Below are 24,088 nucleotides of genomic sequence, written 5' to 3'. Positions count from 1 at the left end.
AAGTGCCACAACACAATGGGGCAAGGACTTGACTAATGTCTGAAGTAGTGCTGGAGGGAATTGACACCATGAGTTCAGCAGGGCTGTTTATAAATCTGTAAGAGTATGAGAGGGTGGAGATCTCTTCTGAACAGCATGTTGCAAGGCATCCCAGATATGCTCAATAATGTTCATGTCTGGGGAGTTTGGTGGCCAGCGGAAGTGTTTAAACTCAGAAGAGTGTTCCTGGAGCCACTCTGTAGCAATTCTCGATGTGTGGGGTGTTGCATTGTCCTGCTGGAATTGACCAAGTCTGTCGGAATGCACAATGGACATGAATGGAAGCAGGTGATTGGACAGGATGCTTACATATATGTCACATGCCAGAATTGTATCTAGACATATCAGGGGTCCCATATCACTCCAAATGCACACACCTCACACAATTACAGAGCCTTCACCAGCTTGAATAGTCCCCAGTTGACATGCAGGGTCCATGGATTCTGAGGTTGTCTCCATTCCCGTACATGTCTGTCTGCTCGATACAATTTGAAACAAGACTTGTACGACCAGGCAACTTGTTTCTAGCCATCAACAGTCCAATGTTGGTGTTGACGGGTCCAGGTGAGGCATAAAGCTTTGTGTCATGCAGTCATCAGGGGCATATGAGTGGGCCTTCGGCCCGGAAGCCCATATCGATGATGTTTCATTGAATGGTTCGCATTCATGCTGATACCTGCTGATGACCCAGCGTTGAAATCTACAGCAATTTGTGGAAGGGTTGCAATTCTGTCACATTGAACAATTCTCTTTAGTCGTCATTGGTTCCATTCTTGCAGGATCTTTTTCCAGCCACAGAAATATCGGAGATCTGATGTTTTACTGGATTCCTGATATAAATGGTACACTCGTGAAATGGTTGTGCTGGAAAATCCCCACTTCATCGCTACTCGGAGATGCTGTGTCACATCGCTCATGCGCTGACTATAATGCCATGTTCAAACTCACTTAAATCTTGATAACCTGCCAGTGTAGCAGCAGTAACCGATCTAACAAGTGCGCCAAACACCTGTTGTCTTATATAGGCGTTGCTGATCACAGCGCCGTATTCTGCTCGTTTACGTATCTCTGTATTGGAGTACGGATGCCTATACCAGTTTCTTTGGCGCTTCAATGTAATATGCATTTTTAAAAGTAAGGAAAGCTGTTCCTAGCTTCCAGACCTTCACGAAAAGAGTGTGCCAGGGTGAAGGGGGTGTACACACCCCTTCTACATCGAGGGCAGGCAGTAAGAGAACAAGGGGGAATCTAGGACTCCCACTTCTCAGGATAAGCGTATCCAGAAAACGGGGGGTGACACTGGTCCAGGACACAAATTCAGAGGAGTTGATCTGGTTCACAGTGCTCTTATCTTTGTCGGGGGGGGGGGGGGGGTGTTACAGTGGACTGGCTTAAGGAAAAGGTGCCCCTAATATCACTGTGGGAGGATGCGAAGCTGCAGACAGTGACTCAGCTCTTCAAGACTGCAAAGATTTTAATCTGGGTGCCAAAACTCCTTAAGGATGTCTCACCAGGGACTCTGATTGAGAAAATACTCTCAAAACCTGAAAGTCTCAACAGAGGATTGAAAGGTAATCGACCGGAAAGTTGCACCAAATGGCCAAACCCTTGTGGTGGAAGTCGGAGAGAAGTCCCTGAAGGCAATACGGTAACAGGACCTGAGACTATTCTTGCGGTTCTCGCAGGTTGCCGTCAGGGTAATCAAAGACATCAGAAGCGACAATGGTGGCAAGATGGAGACTGAATGTGCTGCAGAAGAAAGTAAGGGGCCACTGCTGCCCTGAGTCATATTCTGGGAAGATGAGGAGTGGAGGTGGCCCTCATTCAGGAGCCCTATTTATATAAAGGAGGTATTTTGGGCCTTGGTGGCACTAGAGGTAAGCTGGTTTACACTAGAAATATAAGAAACTCTAGAACACGCACTTATGTAAAAAATGGAATCCCCTTCATGCTGATAGTGGACTTTTGTTCTAGGGACTTAGTGACCATCAGGATGCGACAACGTGAGGAAGGTATCACAAGGGAGTTCGTAATGGCCTCGGCATACCTTTCTTACAAGAACAGTACTTCTCTTTCTCAGGAGGTGATGAGACCGGCGGAAGACTGTGCACAACAGGATGCGATGCTAATGCTCACAACCTACTGTTGGGCAGAGCCGACACCAACAGTAGAGGTGAGTACCTTCTAGAATTACTTCTAGCAAATAACTTAGAGATGCTCAATAGGGGCAAGGAAACTATATTTAGGAATATAAGAAGGGAAGAGATAATTGGCATAACCTTCAGTTCCACTTTGATGGGTAGGCACGTCAAACAATGGCATGTGGCTTTAATGCCATTCTCATCAGACCACATGTATATTAAGTTCGAGGTTGAAATGGGCATTAGACAGACCATGTCCTATAGGAATTCAGGAAAATAGACTGGGGGGCATATAGGAGGGACCTTGACTCAAGCCTCTCAGAAGTCAGTAGTTCTCTGCCATCACAACCTCATACGATGGCAACTGCTCAATCACCAAGAAGTGCATGAACAGGAATGTATCTTGGTGGAACAACAACCTGGAATCACAGAGGAAACAGGCGCGAAGACTGTTCAACCTTGCGAGAAGGGAAGGCCAATGGACAGAATAACGGGAGGCCCTTGTCAAATACAATCTTGCAATTAAGCAAGCAAAGCAGGTGTCCTGGAAAGTATTCTGTGAGGAGGTAAAGGGCACAGCTGTTCAAGCCAGACTTCACAAAATCTTCACTAGGATACCAACTAATCCAGGAGGAACTTTAAGGAAAGAGGATGGGGAGTATACAAGGACAGCACATTAAATGCTGGGACTACTCCTCAAGACTCATTTTCCTCAAAGTACTCTGACAGACAACATAGACCAGGACAATGTCCCTGTGAGATTTCGGTTTTCAGGTATTCGAAAGGAGAACTGGGAATCTCCCAGAGAATGTGCTGACTACAGTAAAATCCAATGGGCGGTGGGAACATTCCAACCGTTCAAGTCACCTGGCCCAGATAGAATTTTTCCAGTGCTCTTGCAACAAGCAGGAGTGATCATAATAAGATTCCTATGCAGGTTATTTAGGGTTAGCATAGAGGTAGGAATCATTCCTAATGTCTGGAGGAAAGTGAAGGTTGTCTTCATTCCAAAGACAGGGAGAACTGATCATACCAAGGCCCAATCTGTCTGTCCTCCTTTCTTCTTAACCATTAGAAAAACTGGTCAACGTCCAAGTTAGGTAGATGAGATTAACTAGGGTCCCTCTGCACATAAACCAACATGCATACCAACCAAGAAAACCATGTGAAACTGCACTCCACCAACTTGTTGGGAAGGTGGAGAAAGCACTACACTGCCAGGAAATAGCCCTCTGCGTCTTCTTGGACATTGAAGGGGCTTTTAGCAACATGACCTTTGAATCCATGGTTAAGGCGGCAGAGGTACATGGCTTGGAGATCACCATTTGCAGGTGGATTAGAGCCATGCTTAGTGGCAGAAAGGTAGAAGCCACCATGATGCTAGAAAAAATCGTAATCAACAACACCAGAGGATGTCCACAAAGAGGGGTCCTGTCCCCTCTACTGTGGAACCCTGATGTGAATGAATTCATTGTAGAATTAAACTCTAGACAGTACTTTTGGCGGGGAGACGGAGAAGATCTTGTCACAGTAATACTAGGCAAATTTTCAAGTGCAGTCAGAGCTATGGCACAAGGAGCATTGAACATTGTGCAAAATTGTTGCAGGAAACAGGATCTAAGGGTCAGTCCTAAGAAGACTGTTGTAGTACTATTTATGAGAAAGCAGATCCAACACGCATATTGGAATCTCAAGCTTCTTGATGAAACTCTACCAGTGAAGGGGATAGTGAAATAACTAGGGGTAACCCTGAATGAGAAACTATCATGGACTCCTCACGTAAGAAGCACCTGTTCCAAGGTGAAAGGTACTCTTAATTAGTACCAGGAGAGCCTGGGGTAAAAACTGGGGCTAAAGCCCCAAGAGTATGTACTGGATATACACCACGGCAGTAAGACCTATTATCACTTATGGAGCTAGTGTGGTGGAAAAGGTAGAAAAGCAGGTAGCTACCGAGCGAGGTGGCGCAGTGGTTAGCATAGTGGACTCGCATTCGGGAGGACAACGGTTCAATCCCGCGTCCGGCCATTCTGATTTAGTTTTTTCGTGATTTCCCTAAATAGCTCCAGGCAAATGCCTGGATGGTTCCTTTGAAAGGGCACGGACGGCTTCCTTCCCTGTCCTTCCCTAATCCGATGAGACTGATGACCTCGCAGTTTGGTCTCTTCCCCCAAACAACCAAACCAAACCAGGTAGCTGCTAAGGAGCTTGCTAATATGCAAAGATTGGCCTACTTAGCCATTACAGGCAGAATTAGCAGCACACCCACTGCTGGGATGGAAACCATGCTCGACATGCCCCCATTACACCTGTGGGTAAAGATGGAAGCAGCAGCTGGAGCACACAGGTTAAAGACTGGCAAAAACTGGGACTCACTGAGGTGTCCAGGATCTCACACTAAAATAGTGAGTGACATAGACATAGATATGGTTGGGGAAATGCCGGCCGACTATATAACAACTCCCAGCTGCTTCAACAAGTCTTTAATGTGGTAATTGGAAGTAAAGAGCTCTGGGAGAACAAATTTCAACACCGTTCATTGGTTCATTAACAGTTCAAAAATATAGCAAGGTGTAGGGGCCCGTGTATACGGGGTGCAGCCAAGGCTGGAGAGTGCAATCTCTCTTGGGAAGATGGCCACTGTGTTTCAAGCAGAAATAACTACTATAATGGTGTGCGTGGAGCAGAATTTGCAGAGGTGCTACAGAGGTCATAGCATTTTCATTTATTCAGACAGCCAAGCAGCAATGAAAGCACTGGCAGCCCCTGAAACAAGAACAGACTGTGGCAGAATGCCCCGAAGTCCTTGTGGATCTAGGGGAGAGCAATAGGGTAAACCCTACTGTGGGTCCTTGGACACTCAGGGATTAGTGGTAATGAGCAAGCTGATAGGTTGGCCAAGATAGGGAAGATGACACCATTTATTGGATCGGAACCTGTCCTGACAATCAACAAAGCGATAATCAAAATAAAACTATGAGGCTGGACAAGGAGACAGCATGTAGAATATTGGGCTAAGGTCCAAAAGCAAAAACATGGCAAGGTATTGATGCCGAAGCCATGTTCTAACAGAAGTCTCTCAATCCTGGGCTTGAACAGGAGAGAAATGAAACGCATGGCTGGATTATTGACAGGCCATGGGAATTTCAAAAAACATTTACATACAATGGGGATAATAGAAGAAGACCCCAAATGTAGGATGTGTGGTGTGGGCGAGGAAACCGGATCACATTTGATCTTCAAATGCAAGGCACTGGAGATTTAAAGACACAGAAGCAATTGTGTGTCTAGCAAAGCACTAGTAAAGGATCTCCTTGCACTGTTGTAGGGTGTTGGTTGGCTTTACTAGACACACAAGGAATGATAACGCACAATAAACCCTGTTTTGGTGCAGGCACCAGCAGTTTGACCAATGTTGTTTTTGATTCCCTGATAAAATCGATAGGTGAGTGGTTACTTTTCCCTTAATTTACGTATTGCTCCATACAAGAACTTCAGGAGGAGATTAGTGTTTAACGTCCCATCGACAACGAGGTCATTAGAGGCGGAGTGCAAGCTCGGGTGAGGGAAGGATGGGGAAGGAAATCGGCCGTGCCCTTTCAAAGGAACCATCCCGGCATTTGCCTGAAGCGATTTAGGGAAATCACGGAAAACCTAAATCAGGATGGCTGGAGACGGGATTGATCCGTCGTCCTCCCGAATGCGAGAACTTCAGCAAGGTGAGTCCGAGAGCTGTTTCACAGATGAATCATACACCACACAGTCATCAAAATGGTATTTCCTTGCAAATATATTTGAGTATGTAACATAGCAATGTTTTATCATTCATGCTGTACAAATGACCATTTGTTCCTACACGTGGAGAATGCATTCAAGCCAGCCTGTGTATTTCAGGTTCAATGGATTGGTATTACAATTGTATAAGACATCAAACACATTACACTAGACTGATCTGTAGATCAGCTCCAGATCTAGGTTAGGTTGAGGAGTGACAAAGCGGTACAATAGATTACCGATATGGCAAATTACTTGTAGTTGCAACATGTGTGGGTTGCTGCTTACTACCAAAAGTTGCATACTTGGTCTTGAATGAGTAGGCCTACATAACTTGAATACATTGTGCTTGAAACACAAATAAGAACGAATATGTTTAACTACAAGTAAGTTAAATTAGGCGTATACAAACGTTTCTGTTTTATGCAAGGTTCACACTAACAAGATATTACCTTTACGGCACACAGTTAACAAAATATGCGCCTGTACTCATCAGTCCATTGAACTGTCAAATTTCGTTGTGGTATAACAGAACCAGATTTACACTTTCATTGCCATATACGCAAATCTAAATGACTATAATAATGGTCATTGTTATTTCTGAATCATATATAAAACTTACTTATAGTCAAGATCCGGACGAATCTGATATGTTTCCGAAGTGTCAGTTATTGTTGTGGCACTTGTTTCTTGTGCACACAGCTCTTCCCTTGAAAACTCCATGCCGTAAACAATGTCCAGTATGGACTCCCACCACAAAAATAACAGAATCAAGCAGTACTTAATGCATTGCACTCCAACGAAATCGGCTTCGCTCCACCAAAAACAACTGCAATCCTTGTTTACTACTTGGTTACCATGGAGATTGGCGAGCATACTACGCTAGCGACAATTCTTGGGTCGATACAAGGAAACACGATGTTACTAGTATCGATATAACCTAACCACTTACTAATATTAATGATTTTTCTGTTCTGTATGTCTGCAATTAAATTAATGAAATTTATACTTTTTCAGGCACATTTTTCTTCAGTTGCACACTGGCAATAAGGCTAATTCACATCATCACGTCACGGCACAGTCGCGTGATGGTGTATTCACACTGTCCGTCACTTCAAGTCAAATCACATGATCTGAACTCTCGTGAGTCGTGACCGTCCTCAACTGAAACTTTGGCTGGAATTGCGATCTGCAGTAGAAGACTTTCAACTCTATTTACGCGCGAAGTGCATATACAGTTCTTGATGTTGATATGTGAGTTTGAGTTCATTTACTGGACTCAAATGGTTTGGGTTTGCATGTTGCAGGGATAACTTGTATAATAGGGAAGAAAGACGGAAGTGCAAAACAACACAAAAAAGAGTGTGTGTTGTTCGAAAAATATCATTACGTGGTATATAAAGGGAATTTTGCAAACACTGTACAATACGAAGTATCAGTCTATTAATAAATGCTTAAGTGTATTCTTTAAAGTGTTCAAATTTGCTGTCTTTAGGTCAGATGGAAGTCTGTTATAAAAGATCGTTCGTGTTGTATGTGGACTACAGTCTGCAGTCCCCCCCTCCCCCATTAAAAAAAAATTCTGTAAAAAATTTTCCCTTCCATGTGTACTGTACCGATGTAAATTACTTTTTGTTACACTATACTCTGGATTTTGTTTCACAAACATTGTTGCCTGCAGGTTGTACTTACAGCAGATGGTTAGTATTTTTTATTTTCTGAAGATTTATCTACAAGGCTCTCCCCTGTTTGCCTCAGATACCACTCTTACTGCCTTTTTTGTAGTCTGAAGAGCCTGTCTGTGTAGACAGCTGGTGTTCCACCCCATGTCTCAATACCTTACTGAAGATATGGATGTGTGTGCATTTACATCCATACTCAGCAAATCACTGTGAGGTGCATGCAGAGGGTACATCACATTGTACCAGTTATTAGTGTTTCTTCCCGTTCCATTTACATATGTAGCATGAGAAGAATGATTGTTTGAATGCCTCTGTGAGTGCAGTTTATCCTCCTTGTGTGAGATATATGTAGGGGGGTTGTAGTGTATCCATAGAGTAATCTTTTAAAGCCGGGTCTTAAAACATAGTTAATGAACTTTCTCAGGAAAGTTTATGCCTGTCTTCAAGAGTTCAACATTTTATTTCGTTCAGTATTTCTGTGACACACTCCTATAGATTAAAGAAATGAGTAATATTATAGGATGTGTTGCATGAGGCAATTTGCAAGCAATCTTTTTTGTAGACTGGTTGCACTTTCCCAGTATTCTACCAATAAACCAAAGCCTACCACCTGCTTTACCCATGACTGACACTATGTGATCATTCCATTTCATATCCCTACAGTTACACTCAGGTATTTACATGAGTTGGCTGATTCCAACAGTGACTCATTGATATTGAAGTCATAGGATACTACTTTTTTTCATTATGTGAACTGCAAAACTTTACATTTCTGAACATTTAAAGCAAGTTGGCAATATCTGTCCCATGTTGAAATCATATCAAGATCTGAATGAATATTTATGCAGCTTCTCTCAGGTAGTTCTTCATTATAGATAATAGCATCATCTACAAAAAGCCTGATTTTTACTACTAATATTGTCTGCAAGGCCATCAATAAACAACATGAACAGCAAGGATCCCAACACACTTTGGACTCGCATTCGGGAGGACGACGGTTCCATCCCGCGTCCGGCCATTCTGATTTAGGTTTTCCGTGATTTCCCTAAATCGCTCCAGGCAAATGCCAGGATGGTTCTTTTGAAAGGGCACGGCTGACTTCCTTCCCCATCCTTCCCTAATCCAATGGGACCGATGACCTTGCTGTTTGGTCTCTTTGCCGAAACAACCCAACCCCCCAACACACTTCCCTTGGGCACCCTCAAAGTTACTTCTACCTCAGACGATGTCTCTCCATCCAAGATAACATGCTATGTTCTCCCTACCAAAAAGTCCTGAATCCAGTCACAAATTTTACTTGATACCCCATATGACTTTATTTTTGACAATCAGCGTAGGTGTGGCACTGCGTCAAATGCTTTTCAGAAATTGAGAAACACTGCATCTACCTAGTTGCCGTGATCCAAAGTCTTCAGTATATCATGTGAGTAAAGTGAGAGTTGGGTTTCACATGCTCGATGTTTTTGAAATCAATACTGGTTGGCATTAAAGAGTTCATTCTGTTCAAGGTATCTCATTATGTTTCAGCTCAGATTATGTTCTACGATTCTAAAACAAATCAGTGTCCACATTATTGGATGGTAGTTTTGTGGATCACTTCTACTACCCTTATTGTAGACGTGGTGTGACCTGTGCCTTTTTCAAAGATCTGGGAATTTTATTTTGTTCAAGGGATTTATGATGGATTATAGTTAGAGGAGGGGTAACTCGGCTGCAAATTCAGTATAGAGCCTGATACGGATTCCATTGTGGCCAGGAGCTTTGTTCAATTTTAATGATTTTAGCTGTTTCTAAACACCACTGACTCTAATACTTATTGTATTCGTCTTTCCAGTGGTACAAGGATTAAATTGAGGCAATTCTCCGGGGTTTTCCTTTGTAAAAAAAAACATTTGAAAATGGTGTTAAGCATTTGAGCTTTTGCTTTGCTACCCTGAAGTACAGTTCCTGTCTCATTCATTAGGGACTGGACACTAGCTTTGGTGCCACTAACAGCCGTTACATATGACAAAAATTTCTTTGAGTTGTGTGAAAGATTACTTGACAACATTCTGCTACGGTAGTCATTGATGGCATTACACATTGCTCTCTTGACAGCATCTCTCTCTCTGTAGCACTAAGCTTTGTTGTACACCTATTATGCAGTAATTACTGTTTCCTTAGAAGTTTCTTTACAGTGATTGTATACCATGAAGGTTCCCCTCCCATTGTGAACTGTTCTATTGGGTACATATCTACCCTGTGCATGGTCAACTATTCTATAAACTGGAGTCAGAGTTCCTCTACATGCTTCTGATCTGTGCAAAAAGTTTCAAGTTCTTCGCTGATATATAGATTACTGCTTGTTTTGTACTCTGGTAATCATTGTTGCTAGACTGCGTTGTGGGTACTGATACCAATTTCGATGTGGACGTTCTCAAAGAGGTCAGGTCTATTTGCTGCCATTAGATCTAATACATTTCTATCATGAGTAGGGTTCCTAACTATCTGTTCAAGGTGGTTTTCAAAGCAGGTATTTAGTAGAGTTTTACAGGATGTCTTGTCACGCCCACTGCTAATAAAACTGTAATTTTCCCAATTAATTGTTGGATGAGAAAAGTCTCCACCAAGGATTACAGTATGACTGGGGAACTTACATGCAAGTGAACTGAGTTTTTCTCATAAGTTTTCAGTTACATCAGGAGATAAATCTGGTGGGTGATAGAAGGATCCGATTATCCTTGTATACTTGTCCCTGATAATGAGACTTGCCCAAACAATCTCATATTTGAGTTTTTTGTTTGCTGCGATAAATGCACCACCTCCATTTCCTATTTGCCAATCCTTTTGATATACACTTAAATTTTCCCAAATATTTCACTGCTATCAATTTCAGATTTCAACCAGCTTTCTGTTCCTAGTATTATGTGAGCTTCACTGCTTTTCATGAGTGCTTCAAACTCTGGCACTTTGTGGTGAATGCTTCGGCAGTTTACCATTCAGGTTTTAATACTCTCGCCTATGGGAGACATTTCTTTCGATCTTACACTGGTACTTTTGGGTTTCCAATAGTTATCATTATCGGGATGCGATGAAGAGTCACTAATCTAAAAAACCGTTCTGCGCATCCCACACACAGTCAGCTACCTCAATAGCAGCCTCTGAGGTGCAGTGCACACCTGAACTACTTATGGGGACCCTACAGTTCTCAACCCTATGGCGCAAGTCCAGGAAATCGCAGCCTAGCTTGTCACAGAATTTTCAAAGTCTCTGGTTCAATCCTTCCACTCAACTCAGAACCAAAGGGCCATGATCAGTTCTATGGACAATGCTACAAATTGCGAGCTTCATTGAAACTCCATGTGCAAGGATGGTCTTCTCAACCTTCTCTGTCAGTTGCTGGAATGACCCAAGAAAGACTGGAGTGCAGACGACACACATTGTTCGTTCAGACGCGCACCACAATCTGCAGTTGGTTGCACCCTAATCCCTCACTGGCTGCTGGAATAGCCTCTTCAGCATTTGAACTGCTTGATGATTAATAGAACCCTCCGCATTTTGCATTTGCTTCCTCCTGACACCGGATGAAACAGGTTGCCCCACAACAGGTGAAGTGACTCCCACTGGGTCAGTTTCAGTGAAAGACAGGACCTGGGATTTGTCTACCCTGTTCAGGACGCCTAGATCTACCATTGACATGCCTGTACTTTCTGCAGGGGAGACAGAATACACAGGAGAGGATACTACATGAGGTATATCTCACTCTGAAGTTTATTTGTCTCGAGCTATCACAGTCCAGGAAGGCTGAGACACTTTCCAGTAGATATACATGTTTACTGGTTTTTTTTACAAGTATGGTCTATATGTTCTTTCCATGACAGGTATATGTCAACAATTATGCCCAAAAAATTGTGTTTGTGTAGCTAAGGGCCAATGGGGGTGTAAATAGAGATCTATTTATGTTCTCATTATAGCTAAGCATACATTGCATAGTCCCTGTCTTCTTTTTATTTACGAGTAACTTATTTGCAGTAAGATAACTTGACAGAAAATTGTAACTGATGTTATTACTGTTTATAGTAGATTGCATATCACGGCCCCCGCTGACGAAAGATGTGTTATCAGTATAGCTTCCAACCTTGCAGTTTTTGTGTTTAGTTAAATCGTACATGAATGCAAGAAACAGAAAAGGCCCCAATATACATCATTGGGCACACCACATGTCAGTTCTTTGTAAGCCTTTGATGTGTTCAGGTGAATAAACGAACTACTGCAAAATGGAACTGCTGTTTGGTGTAACCGACTCGAACTTCCCCCTCACTGGTGACCCTGAGTTGTAACGTCTTCTGTTTTCGCCGTTTTACTGTGTCCGCGACCTCCGTGTCGGTTATTTTCGCATGTGTTACATCAACACAGAATTTGGTCAATGACTTCGGCCCAATGCCTAACGCCAGATTTTGTGATCGACATGCATCGTGTTGCGGGGGATGTACACCTGCCAGGGCTGCAACACGATGCCTCTCACCCGACGATTACGCCGATTTCGCCGGACGTTTTCGAGCCTGCAACAATAAGTGAGGTTAGGAGTGTGCATGACTCCAGCTATCAAACGCCTTTGTTCCCACCACATGTGCCCTCCCTCATCGACTGTGCAGTTACTTCTTACAGATCTCCGTGCAGTGCAGGATCAATTCCGATTTCTGCAAATGCTTAGTTGGACAACCTATCACCGCCAGGACAACGATTTGCCATGCTGAAATCCGTACAGTACCACGCGGATACCTGCCACGCCTCGCCTGCCCTGCCCGCCACACATTTTAAACAAACTGCCTCCTGTGCTGCCAGCAGCATTTCTGTCGTCATCAACGGCACGGTTCACAAGCTTTGCCTCACGCCAGGCCCCCTGATCTCCAGTAAACCACGTCGACTTTGTCCCGAGTGCCAGTGCCTCTCCAACCTTAAAAACAGATTTCTGAACTACTAAGCTCCGGCATCATTGAACCCTCAGCCAGTAGCTGGTCTACGCCCATACACATGAAATCCAAGAAAGGCGAGTTGTGGCACATGTGCGGAGACTACCGTCAACTAAACGCACGAACAATTATGAACACCTACCCCATACCCAACACGGCCGACTTTACCAGTTCCCTCGCAGGTGCGACCACGTTCTCTGTCATTGATTGCAAACGGGCCTACCACCAGATCCCCAGGGCACCTGAAGACATCGAGAAGACAGCAATCACCACCCCGATCGGATTATTTCATTTTCAATTCATGCCCTTCGGTCTGAAAAACGCAACCCAGGCCTGGCAACCATTCATCAACGAAGTGCTATTTGAACTAAAATTCTGCTTTGCATATTTTGATGACATTCTCAGCTCCTCAGTCGAGGACAACATTCGACATGTGCAAACTGTTACAAACACTCTTGCGGCAGCAGGCATCGAGACCAACCAGGACAAATTGCAGCTCGACATCTAGCTCGGGCTGCGGAGATTCAGGCTCCACTGACGGACGCCTTGGCAGGCACCAACACTTCTGGATCTTGGCCCGTTCCATGGGACCCTGCTATGACTGCCTCTTTCACTGCCCTTAAGAATCTTCTTGCCGAGGCCTGCACCATCACGCATCCTCATCCCAATGCGCAGCTTTTCATCACCACAGACGCGAACGATAACTGCCATCGGTGCTGTCCTTAGCCAGACAGTCAACGGCCAAACTTCACCTCTGCAGTTCTTCTCGCACAAGCTCACCAATGCACAATGGAAATATTCCGCGTTTGACAGGGAGTTGCTTGCAGTCTACGAAGCAATCGAGCATTTTAAGACTGAATCGAGCATTTTAAGACTGAATCGAGCATTTTAAGACTGATGTTGAGGGACGCCCTTTCTGTGTTTTAACGGACCACAAACCACTGGCTGCGGTCATTACAAACCCGCCAGCTGACCCGCCTCCTCGACGCTTCAGATACATGGACTTCATATCTCAGTTCACCACCGATGTCAGACACATAAAGTGTGCTGACAATATAGTTGCTGATTTCCTTTCATGAGTCGACACCGTCCATTCACTCTTAGACCTCTCTGAACTGCCTAACCTCCAACCCGCTGACGAGGAAACACAAAACCTGATTTCAGACTCTACCTCTTCACTACACTTCGTCCGCACCACCTTCTCTGCCATTTCTGGTGAGATCTGGTGTGATGACAGTAGGGGCACATTACGCCCCATCATCCCAACCACGCTCCGTCGAGCTGTCTTCAACGCATTGCATAATTTAGCCCACCCTGGTGTTCGTGCGTCTACCCACCTCGTAGCAGAGCGCTTTGTGTGGAGAAATGTCAACAAGGACTGCCAGCAATGGGCACGCTCCTGCATCGTGTACCAACGCTGCAAAGTACACAAGCACACTTCACCCCCCCCCCCCTCGGCGCCTTTTCGATCCCTCCCGGGAATTTCCAACATATTCGTGTTGACATTGTCGGCCTTCTCCCCCCCCTCTAACGGCTTTCGTTATGTTCTCTCGTCTATCGACTGAACAACTCGCTGGGTTGAGGCTGTCCCCCTCCCCAATATTATGGCAGAAACTGTTGCTCGAGCTTTCGTCGAGTCTTGGGTATCGCGTTTCGGATGTCCGGGGCAGACAATTTGAGTCGGCCCTGTTCAACGAGATTTGTAACATCTGCGGCATCCATACCACAGCATATCACCCACAAAGTAACGGGCTAGTTGAGCACTGGCACCGCACTTTCAAGGTGGCTCTTTGATGCCACGACTCTCTATGGACGGAAGCCCTTCCCCTTGTGCTACTCGGCATTCGTGCGATCTATAAGGAAGACCTCAAAGGCACAGTAGCCGAGTTCTTATACAGCCAGAACATTGTTCTCCCTGGCGAACTTGTGAGCCCTTCGGCTTCTATCCCTCAGTCTGACTTACCTTCCTTCGTGGACCGCGTCAGACGCCACTTCATCAACCTCCATTTCCCTCCGCCCGCCAGCCAGCCACTCCCGCCGTAAGGTTCACGTCCCGAAATCTCTGGACAATTGCGAATATGTCATGCTCCGAGATGACACTGTCCGTCCTCCCCTCCAACCTCCATATACCGGCCTGTACCAAGTTCTCCGGTGCTCAGCCAACACCTATGACATCCAAATAAAAGATTCAGCTGTTAACAGTCTCTCTCAAAAGACTTAAGCCTGCTCATGTTGAGCCTGCTTCTACCCCCCTACAGGCCACGACCACACCACTCACTGTCGTGGCTCACAACGCTCCAACCACTCCCTCCACATCGGACTTACACAGTCAGTCGAGTGATTTCCAGCTCCAGTCGTCGAGCTCTTCTCCGCCCTCGCCCTCTACTCCGGTCTCACGCACTCTGTCGAGTGATCACATGCTCCCCACATCGAGCTTACCTATGATCACGCCCTACCACCAGGCCCTTTGCCAGTCCCTTCGACCTCTCCCCTGTCGCCTGCATTGCCCTGTTGAGGTTTCTCACGCCTCCCCATCTTGAACGTGCCCTCACTCGAGGTGTTTGTGCCTGTCCCCAGGACATAATCCATGACGTCTCAATAATACTGTGCAATGATACACTGTTCATCGTGTGTTTCCCTTCATCCAGTGCTCGACACGACCTCCGCCATTCCCTCCACGCCCACCGGAGACATCGTCGTCGTCGCTCCGCAAACCGCAAACCGCTGGCCTACCTGTCACCGCATGACAGTACGACGCCCAGCTCGCTTCAACGACTTCCAGGTTTGGTTGGCCGAACCTTCCTTCACGACATCTACCGACACAGCTCCCCGATGACACTGTCGAGCTGACCATGGTCCGGCTCCCGCAGACCACCCCTGCCGACGCCATAGTCACTCCCCCCCCCCCCCCCCCCCCCCAGCGTCTCAAGAGGGCTATGTGGCGCCGATGAGGTCGACACCAGTATCGATCTGAGTATCGTCTTTGAACTAAGCTAAGATTATCTTTGTGCAGTTCCGCCATGTCAGTTTTTTGTAAGACTTTGTTGTGTTCAGGTGAATAAACGAACTACTGCAAAATGGGAGTGTTGTTTGGTGTAACCGACCCGAACTTCCCCCTCAGAAGTATCTTGTGGGCTGATTTTGTTGTTACCAATTGTTCATTCCTTTTATAAGTTATCTGAACTAAAATCAGCCGATTTGATTGTGATTACAGATTTAGCCCTTGTCACAAAGGATGTGGCAGCTAACAGTAACATGCACGCAGACGGGACATCCATCATCATGAGCCACAGTGCTGCTGGTTAACATGATATTGTGCTCTCAGTGCCCTTCAGTGGTAGTTGTCGACTTTATTTGGCTCGCTCGCAAGCCATGCAGTTTGTTCATGAAAATGGACGCACATAGAATTTTGACATTAGCTCCATGAAAGCCTACATTTCTTTCTTGACCACATGCTAGTCATCTTGTTCTGTGGTATATATAAGTAAAAATTTCAACATCCATGAACGTGTAATAAGACAAAAATGAAACATACAATTCCACTCAGTAAGGGTATCAGCTTAATATAAAAGTTTGCCAAATTCAACAAGCTTACTCCTAACAAAGAGTGCATTTATATCTAAATACCATCAAATATTATAGAAATGATTTCTTTTGGTTTCATAGGAAAGTCCCATAACCTTTTAGAAAATGAGGAAAAAAATTGCAATCATAAGGAAGCAAACCCTCTACTGATAGACACTATGTGGTGCCTTGGCCAACTAAGCTGTACTGAAACTTTGCTTCTAATGACCTTCTAACAGTCTTATTCCACATACAGATGAAATAATTAGCTCCATGAGGCTATAATTATTTAGTTTTCTGATTGCAGTTAGAAGATTAAAGATAAAATGTCAAACTCAATAAACCAAAGACTAATGCAACTGTCACTTCAGAAGTTCCAAAGAATAAACTGCCCTAGCATTCACTGTGTGCACTTAACTCATATGTCATTGGTCCTGACATTTTCAGCCCCTTTTATATGACACATGTCTCTTGTGAAATGGCTAACAAATTTCTATTGCGAGAATTGTCATGGGGAACAGTTGTCCTTCAATTTACTAAATGCATATGTTATCCATGGCTGAAAATATTTCATAGCTTTCTAAATTTCCTGTCGTACACACTCCACTTCATCTATGTTGCCATGAACCTGTATTGGGGGGGGGGGGGGGGGAGGAAGTTGCCAACACTTATTTATGTATTGATGGAGTGTTGACTCTAATGCTTGTCGGCTAGCTTCAACTGCCGTAGGTAATGGTGTGTGCGGTATTGGATGTGCCAACAGAACTGCCTTTTGTAAATCTGTCTTCATGTTGTTGAATGGTTTCTGTATTTCTGTGGTCCAGTGTATGGGCCATTGGCCACTCGCATTCTTTCCTGCTAGTGCTGCTGTCAATGGTGCTTAGACCTCAATCTCTCTAAGTATGTGTTGCCAGTAGAAACGTACCAGCATTTAAAAATTTTCCAAGCTGACAATAAGCAGTTGGTCACAGCATTTCTTCAGCTGTGGCTCTATTGCCTGTAAGGGCATATATTCTATCCACCAACAATGCAAGCCCCAGAAATTCCACTTACTTTTGTTTGCCTCATTGATCGCTATGCTGAATTTGCTAATTTGCTTGAAAACAGCCTTGAGGCGCTCTTCCTGCAGTTTCATTTGTCTGTTCTTGTCAAAAGACAGTATGTTTTCACAACTCACAACTTTCCTTTGAGTCCTCCAGTAAATTCTATATTATTGCTACACCGTAGAGCAGCAAAAATCCCTCTAAATGTTACACATAGTGTGGTCAGCTTCACTGCACTTTTATCAAATTAATTATACAAATCGTTACACTCTTCAACACAGATTGTAAAGACAAAGATTTACCTTTGCAGCTTATACATTCTTTTCCATACAAAAAACAAACATTTGATAATAAATATAGTTGCCAAACAGTAATAGAACTTGTATATAGTACATGTGAAAACTTTTGCTGCTATTAAATGTGAAAGTTTTGCTGCTATTGCTATGTAAGTTGTTGGATATCTGCAGAGATCATCACAAATTCCAAACACTATTGTTTCATTAATTAGTGCTTTCAAATAGTGTGCAATAACAAAAATCTGGGATATATGTCAACAGTTGGTTTTCATATGTATCACAAAAATATAGCAAATATGGAATGACCCTAACTTCAGCCTCCTGTATTGATGATCTTCCTGTGCTATTCACTGCATAAACTGGTCCCTATTATTAACTCCTGGCTGCACAGCTAAATAATTCACTCATTGTTATGAACTTAGCTTTCAAAAGATCTTGTTGCATATTGAAATAAAGATAGTAGATTCTAACAACGAAACTTTACTAGAACATTATTACATTGCCTGAATCCAATTTTGTACTTTGCTGCATAAACTGATTGACCGGCAGCAGATAGCAGAAACATAGTTTGCTCTGTAAGCATCTCCAAATGCACAACTAACTTGTGGTTCTTATTGGAGCTAATATATGACAGTGTAACAAATATCTTTTCATACCTGTGTTTCCATCTCTCCCTTTGTACTTATTACTGACTGTCCACAGTTGCCTTTTACTAGTGAAACCTCATTGTCTACAGAAAATTCAAACAGTATAATATAAAATTTCTTAATGAACACAAGATATTCACTTTTGTGTTACTCGGCTTTACAAGTGTAGGTTAGCTTTTAAACCCATGTAAAGTTAAGGCACTGAATTTTTATGGGATAAGCAGCACCCATATTTTCTAAGAAAGCAATGAACAAATGATTTAATTTTAATGTCCAGTTATTATCCTGAGGGGAGCCCACCACTTAAGAAAAGCCAGCAATCCTGTACGCTGTGAGGGTAACACCGCAGGTTGGACGGGAGGCCAGCACCCTCTCTTCGTAAAAAATTAAACATGCTTTCATAGTAGTGGTAGTTATTGTGTAAATATTCACTTTACTCTCACACTTTAGACAGTAAAACCAGGGATCGAGTCAGTGCTCTTGTCAGTTTGCTAACCCTTATAGTACACTTCAACTTACAGTACAGCTCAACATATTGTATTTAAAGGACAACTCGTAAAAGCTCTTTACCCTATTCTTGTGGTATAAAATGCCATACTCTGTAACAATCTGGAAGGGAAACATACTGGTGAGATTCTACATATCTCTCGTGTGCTTCTCACAGGTCTTATATTAGTGCATCATGTGTCTCTACTACTCTCAATTTCTGGTTTAGAGTATCTGCATTTTGGTTTAATCTACTTGGTTTGTGACACACTTCATAATTACATTCCAACAATTTTGAAGCCCAACAGGTTAAATGAATACTGGGGTCCTTAAAACTTAACATCCACAAAAGGGAAGCCTGCAGTGTCCTACGTGTGATGGACCACACCATTGGAGTCAAAAAAAAGTCAGCATGACTTTCATATTGTTGTGGACCTACCTTGCTTTTTTGGATCTTGGGGATGATGCTTCCATTGTGATGACTGTAACTTTGTTTCTGAGTCGATTGTAGCCTCTTCACCAGTGATCAGTGTGTTAAGAAAGTTGGGATTACTGTTCACAGTATCCAGCACATCTTGTGCAATCTCCGAACGAAGTTGCTTCTTCTTAGCTGTTAGCAACTTTGGCACAAATTTTGCCAAGATTCTTCAGAGGTCCAAATGTTCTGTTAAAATGGAATGAATGTATCCAGTACCAATGATTGTGGTTTGTCTATCCTGCATCACCAGAGTCCTTACATGCTCAATAACAACCTCATTTGTGGATGTTGAGGGCCTACATGAACATGCTTTACCGTTCACTGATGAGTGACCATCTGTGAAGCGTTTGTACCACTCCTTTATCTACGTGGTACCCATTTCTTCATCCCGAAACATGTGCCAAATCTCACAAATTGTTCCAATTTGAGAATCGTGAACCTTAAAAGAAAATTTGATGCAATAACATTGTTCTACTTTTTCTGTCATTTTTGCCCACAACACAATATCTGATGACTACCACTTACCATAATATCTGATGACTACCACTTACACGTGTTCACTTGTCATCTGGTTGTTTGTGCATATCCCCACAGTCGGGGAAAAAAGCAAGTGCACTGTGCAGGCCTACAAACAGAGTGCACACGTGCCCGAATACCACTGTTGGTTTCAGCAATAAAAAATAAGGTCAGATAGTGATTGAAATCTAAAGATTGTTTATTCCTATTCTCTCTCTCTCTCTCTCTCTCATTCTGTGTGTGTGTGTGTGTGTGTGTGTGAACGGGCGCGCGCGCGCGCCCGCCTGCGCTGAAGTAATAAAAAATGAAATATTATTAGTAAATATTATTAAATATACAAAGGAAAATTTAAATATACAAAGGAAAATACATTTTTGTGGGATATAATGTAATTGTATTATTAGAAATGTTCTGTGCTTATTTGAATTTTTTTTGTGCTGTCGGACTTCGCTTACATTTCAATTGTAGTTGCAGGCAGCGGACTCCAAGAACACCGGCACTTGTCATAATCAAGAAAATTCTCCTTATACGGTCTTCACTTCGCTCAAAAAATAAAAAATACTTGAACTGTTCAGTGTACTATTATTCATGCACACACGATACATAGAACTCGTAATACTTCATATTTAAAATCGCACATCTTCATCGTCCTACATACGAGAGAGAGAGAGAGTAAAAAAATAAAATAAGAGTAAAAAAATAAAATACAATAAACAGTACAAATAATTGGATGAATGTTTTTTCATTTCTCTGCACCTTACCGTGCATTCATACTTAACGTCTTTGCCAACTCTTCTGGTCGATCAGTGTTTAATTTTTTGTTTTTTAATAAATATTAACTTTACGATATCCTGGAGGTCTTTCATCATGTACCTACACAGTGTGTTCGCACACGCGCACATGTGTGTGTGTGTGAGTGCACGTGCGTGCACATGTGGACGCATGGCAGGAGGGGGGACACGTGCGTGCATGCAGAAGCACGTACATTTGTTTTAATTCTGGGATGTTATCATTACAGGAAATGATTTTGGAGGCTGGGGGGGGGGGGGTGCCTGAGGTTGGTCGGATTGTGGCTGGTCCGGGAGGGGGTTGCAAAGATTTGAATGTGGATCTAGTAACTGTCAGGGAGTGAATAAAATGTGTAGATGTTCAGATTTATGATTTAGAGATTATTTGGAGGGGCTCACAGGTGAGTAAGGGAAAGGGGGTTCTGTGGCATTATTCTGATGATCACCTGCAGGTGTGTTACTCTACAGTACCATCGACACTATTTTTGTGGGTGTTACTGTGTAAAATGGTCATAACAGTTGAACAAGCCGTATGTAACCGGGTGCAACAGCAGAACTGCTTATACACTGCGAGACAGGCCAGACTGAGCACCACAATCTGTCGACATGAGGGAAGTATGGTTCTCTGGCAGGATGGACCAAGTGGCTTCTACTTTGTGGAGCCAAGGATTTATTCTCTGTACACGACTGCAAGCAGTGAAACAAACAAGCTTCTAACCAATGTAAATAACAGTCAATTCCAGCAGAAGTACTTGCAGTCCGGCAGTACGTACTACGACAGAGTACCACATTGGGCACCAGAGCGCTATTGGTCAGCAAGCAGCCAACATCACTTTTAGCATCTGCCACCAACCGACCATCCTCTAGCACGAAGTCCTCATCCCTGGACTTGGTGCCTTTCTACTAGTGGGCTGCCTACAAGCACAATTCAGCAGCAGCCTGAATCCTGCCCTGGAGGGTAGCAGATCATGATAGTGCAGTACAGTTGCTGCCCTCCTACACTGGTGGAGGCAAGCTGCTGCATCACGTTTTCACTTGCAGGAGCAAGTTCCACTCTTCAAGGCTGTCATCCATTACAGGAGCTCTGGCAAGCTTCACACTGCTCACACCTTCTGCAAGCGTGACATATGTGGGGCACGCATTGCTGAGTGAGCTTCTAGTCATAAGCATTCCTGGACGCAATGTCACAGTTGGCTTCTTGTCTGACAAATTACCATCACAGTCACCATGAGTCAACTATGCCATGTGCGGAAATGACTGACCACACTGCAGATAATGTAGCAGCCTGAATCTCAATAAAATGTTTAACTACTTCATACTATTCTCCTGAGCTACCAATGGCGTATATCATTGCCACAATTCACTGCTGCAACCTACCTCAGCACAGAAGTGGCTCTTCATCCCAGGCCACTTCATCTGGTGTCACAAGGTTGGACCTCCGTATAGCACACCAAAGCCACAGCTTGCAGTGTCATCATGCAGTGAGGTGACTGATCAAACTGTTTGTTTCTACTTTCTTATGCAGAGGAGATGGGATCTAGGTGGGGTATTCATCAAAATTTAAAAGTCGCAACAATGAAGCTGCTGGAATCGGCAGATGTGTCACAATTTCATGGCAATACCAGAGGACAGTATTTGCAACCCATAATGTGTTCCCAGTGTAATTTGCTAAGGCACACTGTGATTACTTATGGCCAGGCAATGGACTAACTCAAGATGTCTCCAGAAGAGATGTAAGATTATAAGTTATTGTATTGTAATTGTGAGTGTGTGAGCTATTGTTGATGGACAATATGTTCCGCTAATGTAATATGATATACACTCCTGGAAATGGAAAAAAGAACACATTGACACCGGTGTGTCAGACCCACCATACTTGCTCCGGACACTGCGAGAGGGCTGTACAAGCAATGATCACACTCACGGCACAGCGGACACACCAGGAACCGCGGTGTTGGCCGTCGAATGGCGCTAGCTGCGCAGCATTTGTGCACCGCCGCCGTCAGTGTCAGCCAGTTTGCCGTGGCATACGGAGCTCCATCGCAGTCTTTAACACTGGTAGCATGCCGCGACAGTGTGGACGTGAACCATATGTGCAGTTGACGGACTTTGAGCGAGGGCGTATAGTGGGCATGCCGGAGGCCGGGTGGACGTACCGCCGAATTGCTCAACACGTGGGGCGTGAGGTCTCCACAGTACATCGATGTTGTCGCCAGTGGTCGGCGGAAGGTGCACGTGCCCGTCGACCTGGGACCGGACCGCAGCGACGCACGGATGCACGCCAAGACCGTAGGATCCTACGCAGTGCCGTAGGGGACCGCACCGCCACTTCCCAGCAAATTAGGGACACTGTTGCTCCTGGGGTATCGGCGAGGACCATTCGCAACCGTCTCCATGAAGCTGGGCTACGGTCCCGCACACCGTTAGGCCGTCTTCCGCTCACGCCCCAACATCGTGCAGCCCGCCTCCAGTGGTGTCGCAACAGGCGTGAATGGAGGGACGAATGGAGACGTGTCGTCTTCAGCGATGAGAGTCACTTCTGCCTTGGTGCCAATGATGGTCGTATGCGTGTTTGGCGCCGTGCAGGTGAGCGCCACAATCAGGACTGCATACGACCGAGGCACACAGGTCCAACACCTGGCATCATGGTGTGGGGAGCGATCTCCTACACTGGCCGTACACCACTGGTGATCGTCGAGGGGACACTGAATAGTGCACGGTACATCCAAACCGTCATCGAACCCATCGTTCTACCATTCCTAGACCGGCAAGGGAACTTGCTGTTCCAACAGGACAATGCACGTCCGCATGTATCCCGTGCCACCCAACGTGCTCTAGAAGGTGTAAGTCAACTACCCTGGCCAGCAAGATCTCCGGATCTGTCCCCCATTGAGCATGTTTGCGACTGGATGAAGCGTCGTCTCACGCGGTCTGCACGTCCAGCACGAACGCTGGTCCAACTGAGGCGTCAGGTGGAAATGGCATGGTAAGCCGTTCCACAGGACTACATCCAGCATCTCTACGATCGTCTCCATGGGTGAATAGCAGCCTGCATTGCTGCGAAAGGTGGATATACACTGTACTAGTGCCGACATTGTGCATGCTCTGTTGCCTGTGTCTATGTGCCTGTGGTTCTGTCAGTGTGATCATGTGATGTATCTGACCCCAGGAATGTGTCAATAAAGTTTCCCCTTCCTGGGACAATGAATTCACGGTGTTCTTATTTCAATTTCCAGGAGTGTAGATGTGTACGATCGGGCCATGTCCAGAAGCAGTCTTGGCAGCCTTGATGGATTAACAATGGTGTGGGTGGACACCATCAGACTGTAGAAGTTAATGGTAGAAATAGACAAAAGGGAATCCTAAGACTACCGAGTAGCATCCTCATTAAATTTTAATACTACAGATCTATATGCAGAGATGGGTGTGGTATAGTGAGAACTGTGGGAGGCAGAAAACATAAGTCTTGTTGGAAACAGGGCTACATGTGTCAGTGGCAAGTGTGGACCTCATAGATCAAAAGCAATTGGTCCCACCATGCTGTTGGTTGCCTAGGCTGGGAGACAGTGGTGTGGAGTGATTCAGTTCAGCTGTATTAAATTTTAGGGTTAGGCAGTTTAGTTTAAGCAATGTGTGGAGGTAGGTCTTCGTGTAAGTGAAGGTTACTGTATGAGCCTGGATT

General features: G+C 44.4%; 1 protein-coding gene and 1 long non-coding RNA gene across 2 annotated transcripts in view; one reads left to right on the top strand and one right to left on the bottom strand.

Annotated features, from left to right (window-relative positions):
- Positions 1-6,957, bottom strand: part of LOC126199669 (dynein light chain Tctex-type protein 2B-like) — a 106,593-nt gene extending 99,636 nt beyond the window's left edge. Inside the window, exon 1 of the mRNA XM_049936600.1 lies at positions 6,577-6,957. Within this exon, the coding sequence (XP_049792557.1) occupies positions 6,577-6,830 (254 nt within the window). The 5' untranslated portion in view covers positions 6,831-6,957. The remainder of the gene's footprint in view (positions 1-6,576) is intronic.
- A 113-nt stretch (positions 6,958-7,070) lies between these two features.
- Positions 7,071-24,088, top strand: part of LOC126199680 (uncharacterized) — a 34,199-nt gene continuing 17,181 nt past the window's right edge. The window contains exon 1 of the long non-coding RNA XR_007540165.1: positions 7,071-7,208. This is a non-coding gene — a long non-coding RNA (uncharacterized LOC126199680). The remainder of the gene's footprint in view (positions 7,209-24,088) is intronic.

Source organism: Schistocerca nitens, chromosome 1, assembly GCF_023898315.1.
Source record: "Schistocerca nitens isolate TAMUIC-IGC-003100 chromosome 1, iqSchNite1.1, whole genome shotgun sequence".
In the NCBI taxonomy this organism is placed as follows: Eukaryota; Metazoa; Arthropoda; class Insecta; order Orthoptera; family Acrididae; genus Schistocerca; species Schistocerca nitens.
This window is presented reverse-complemented; position numbering and strand designations above follow the sequence as displayed.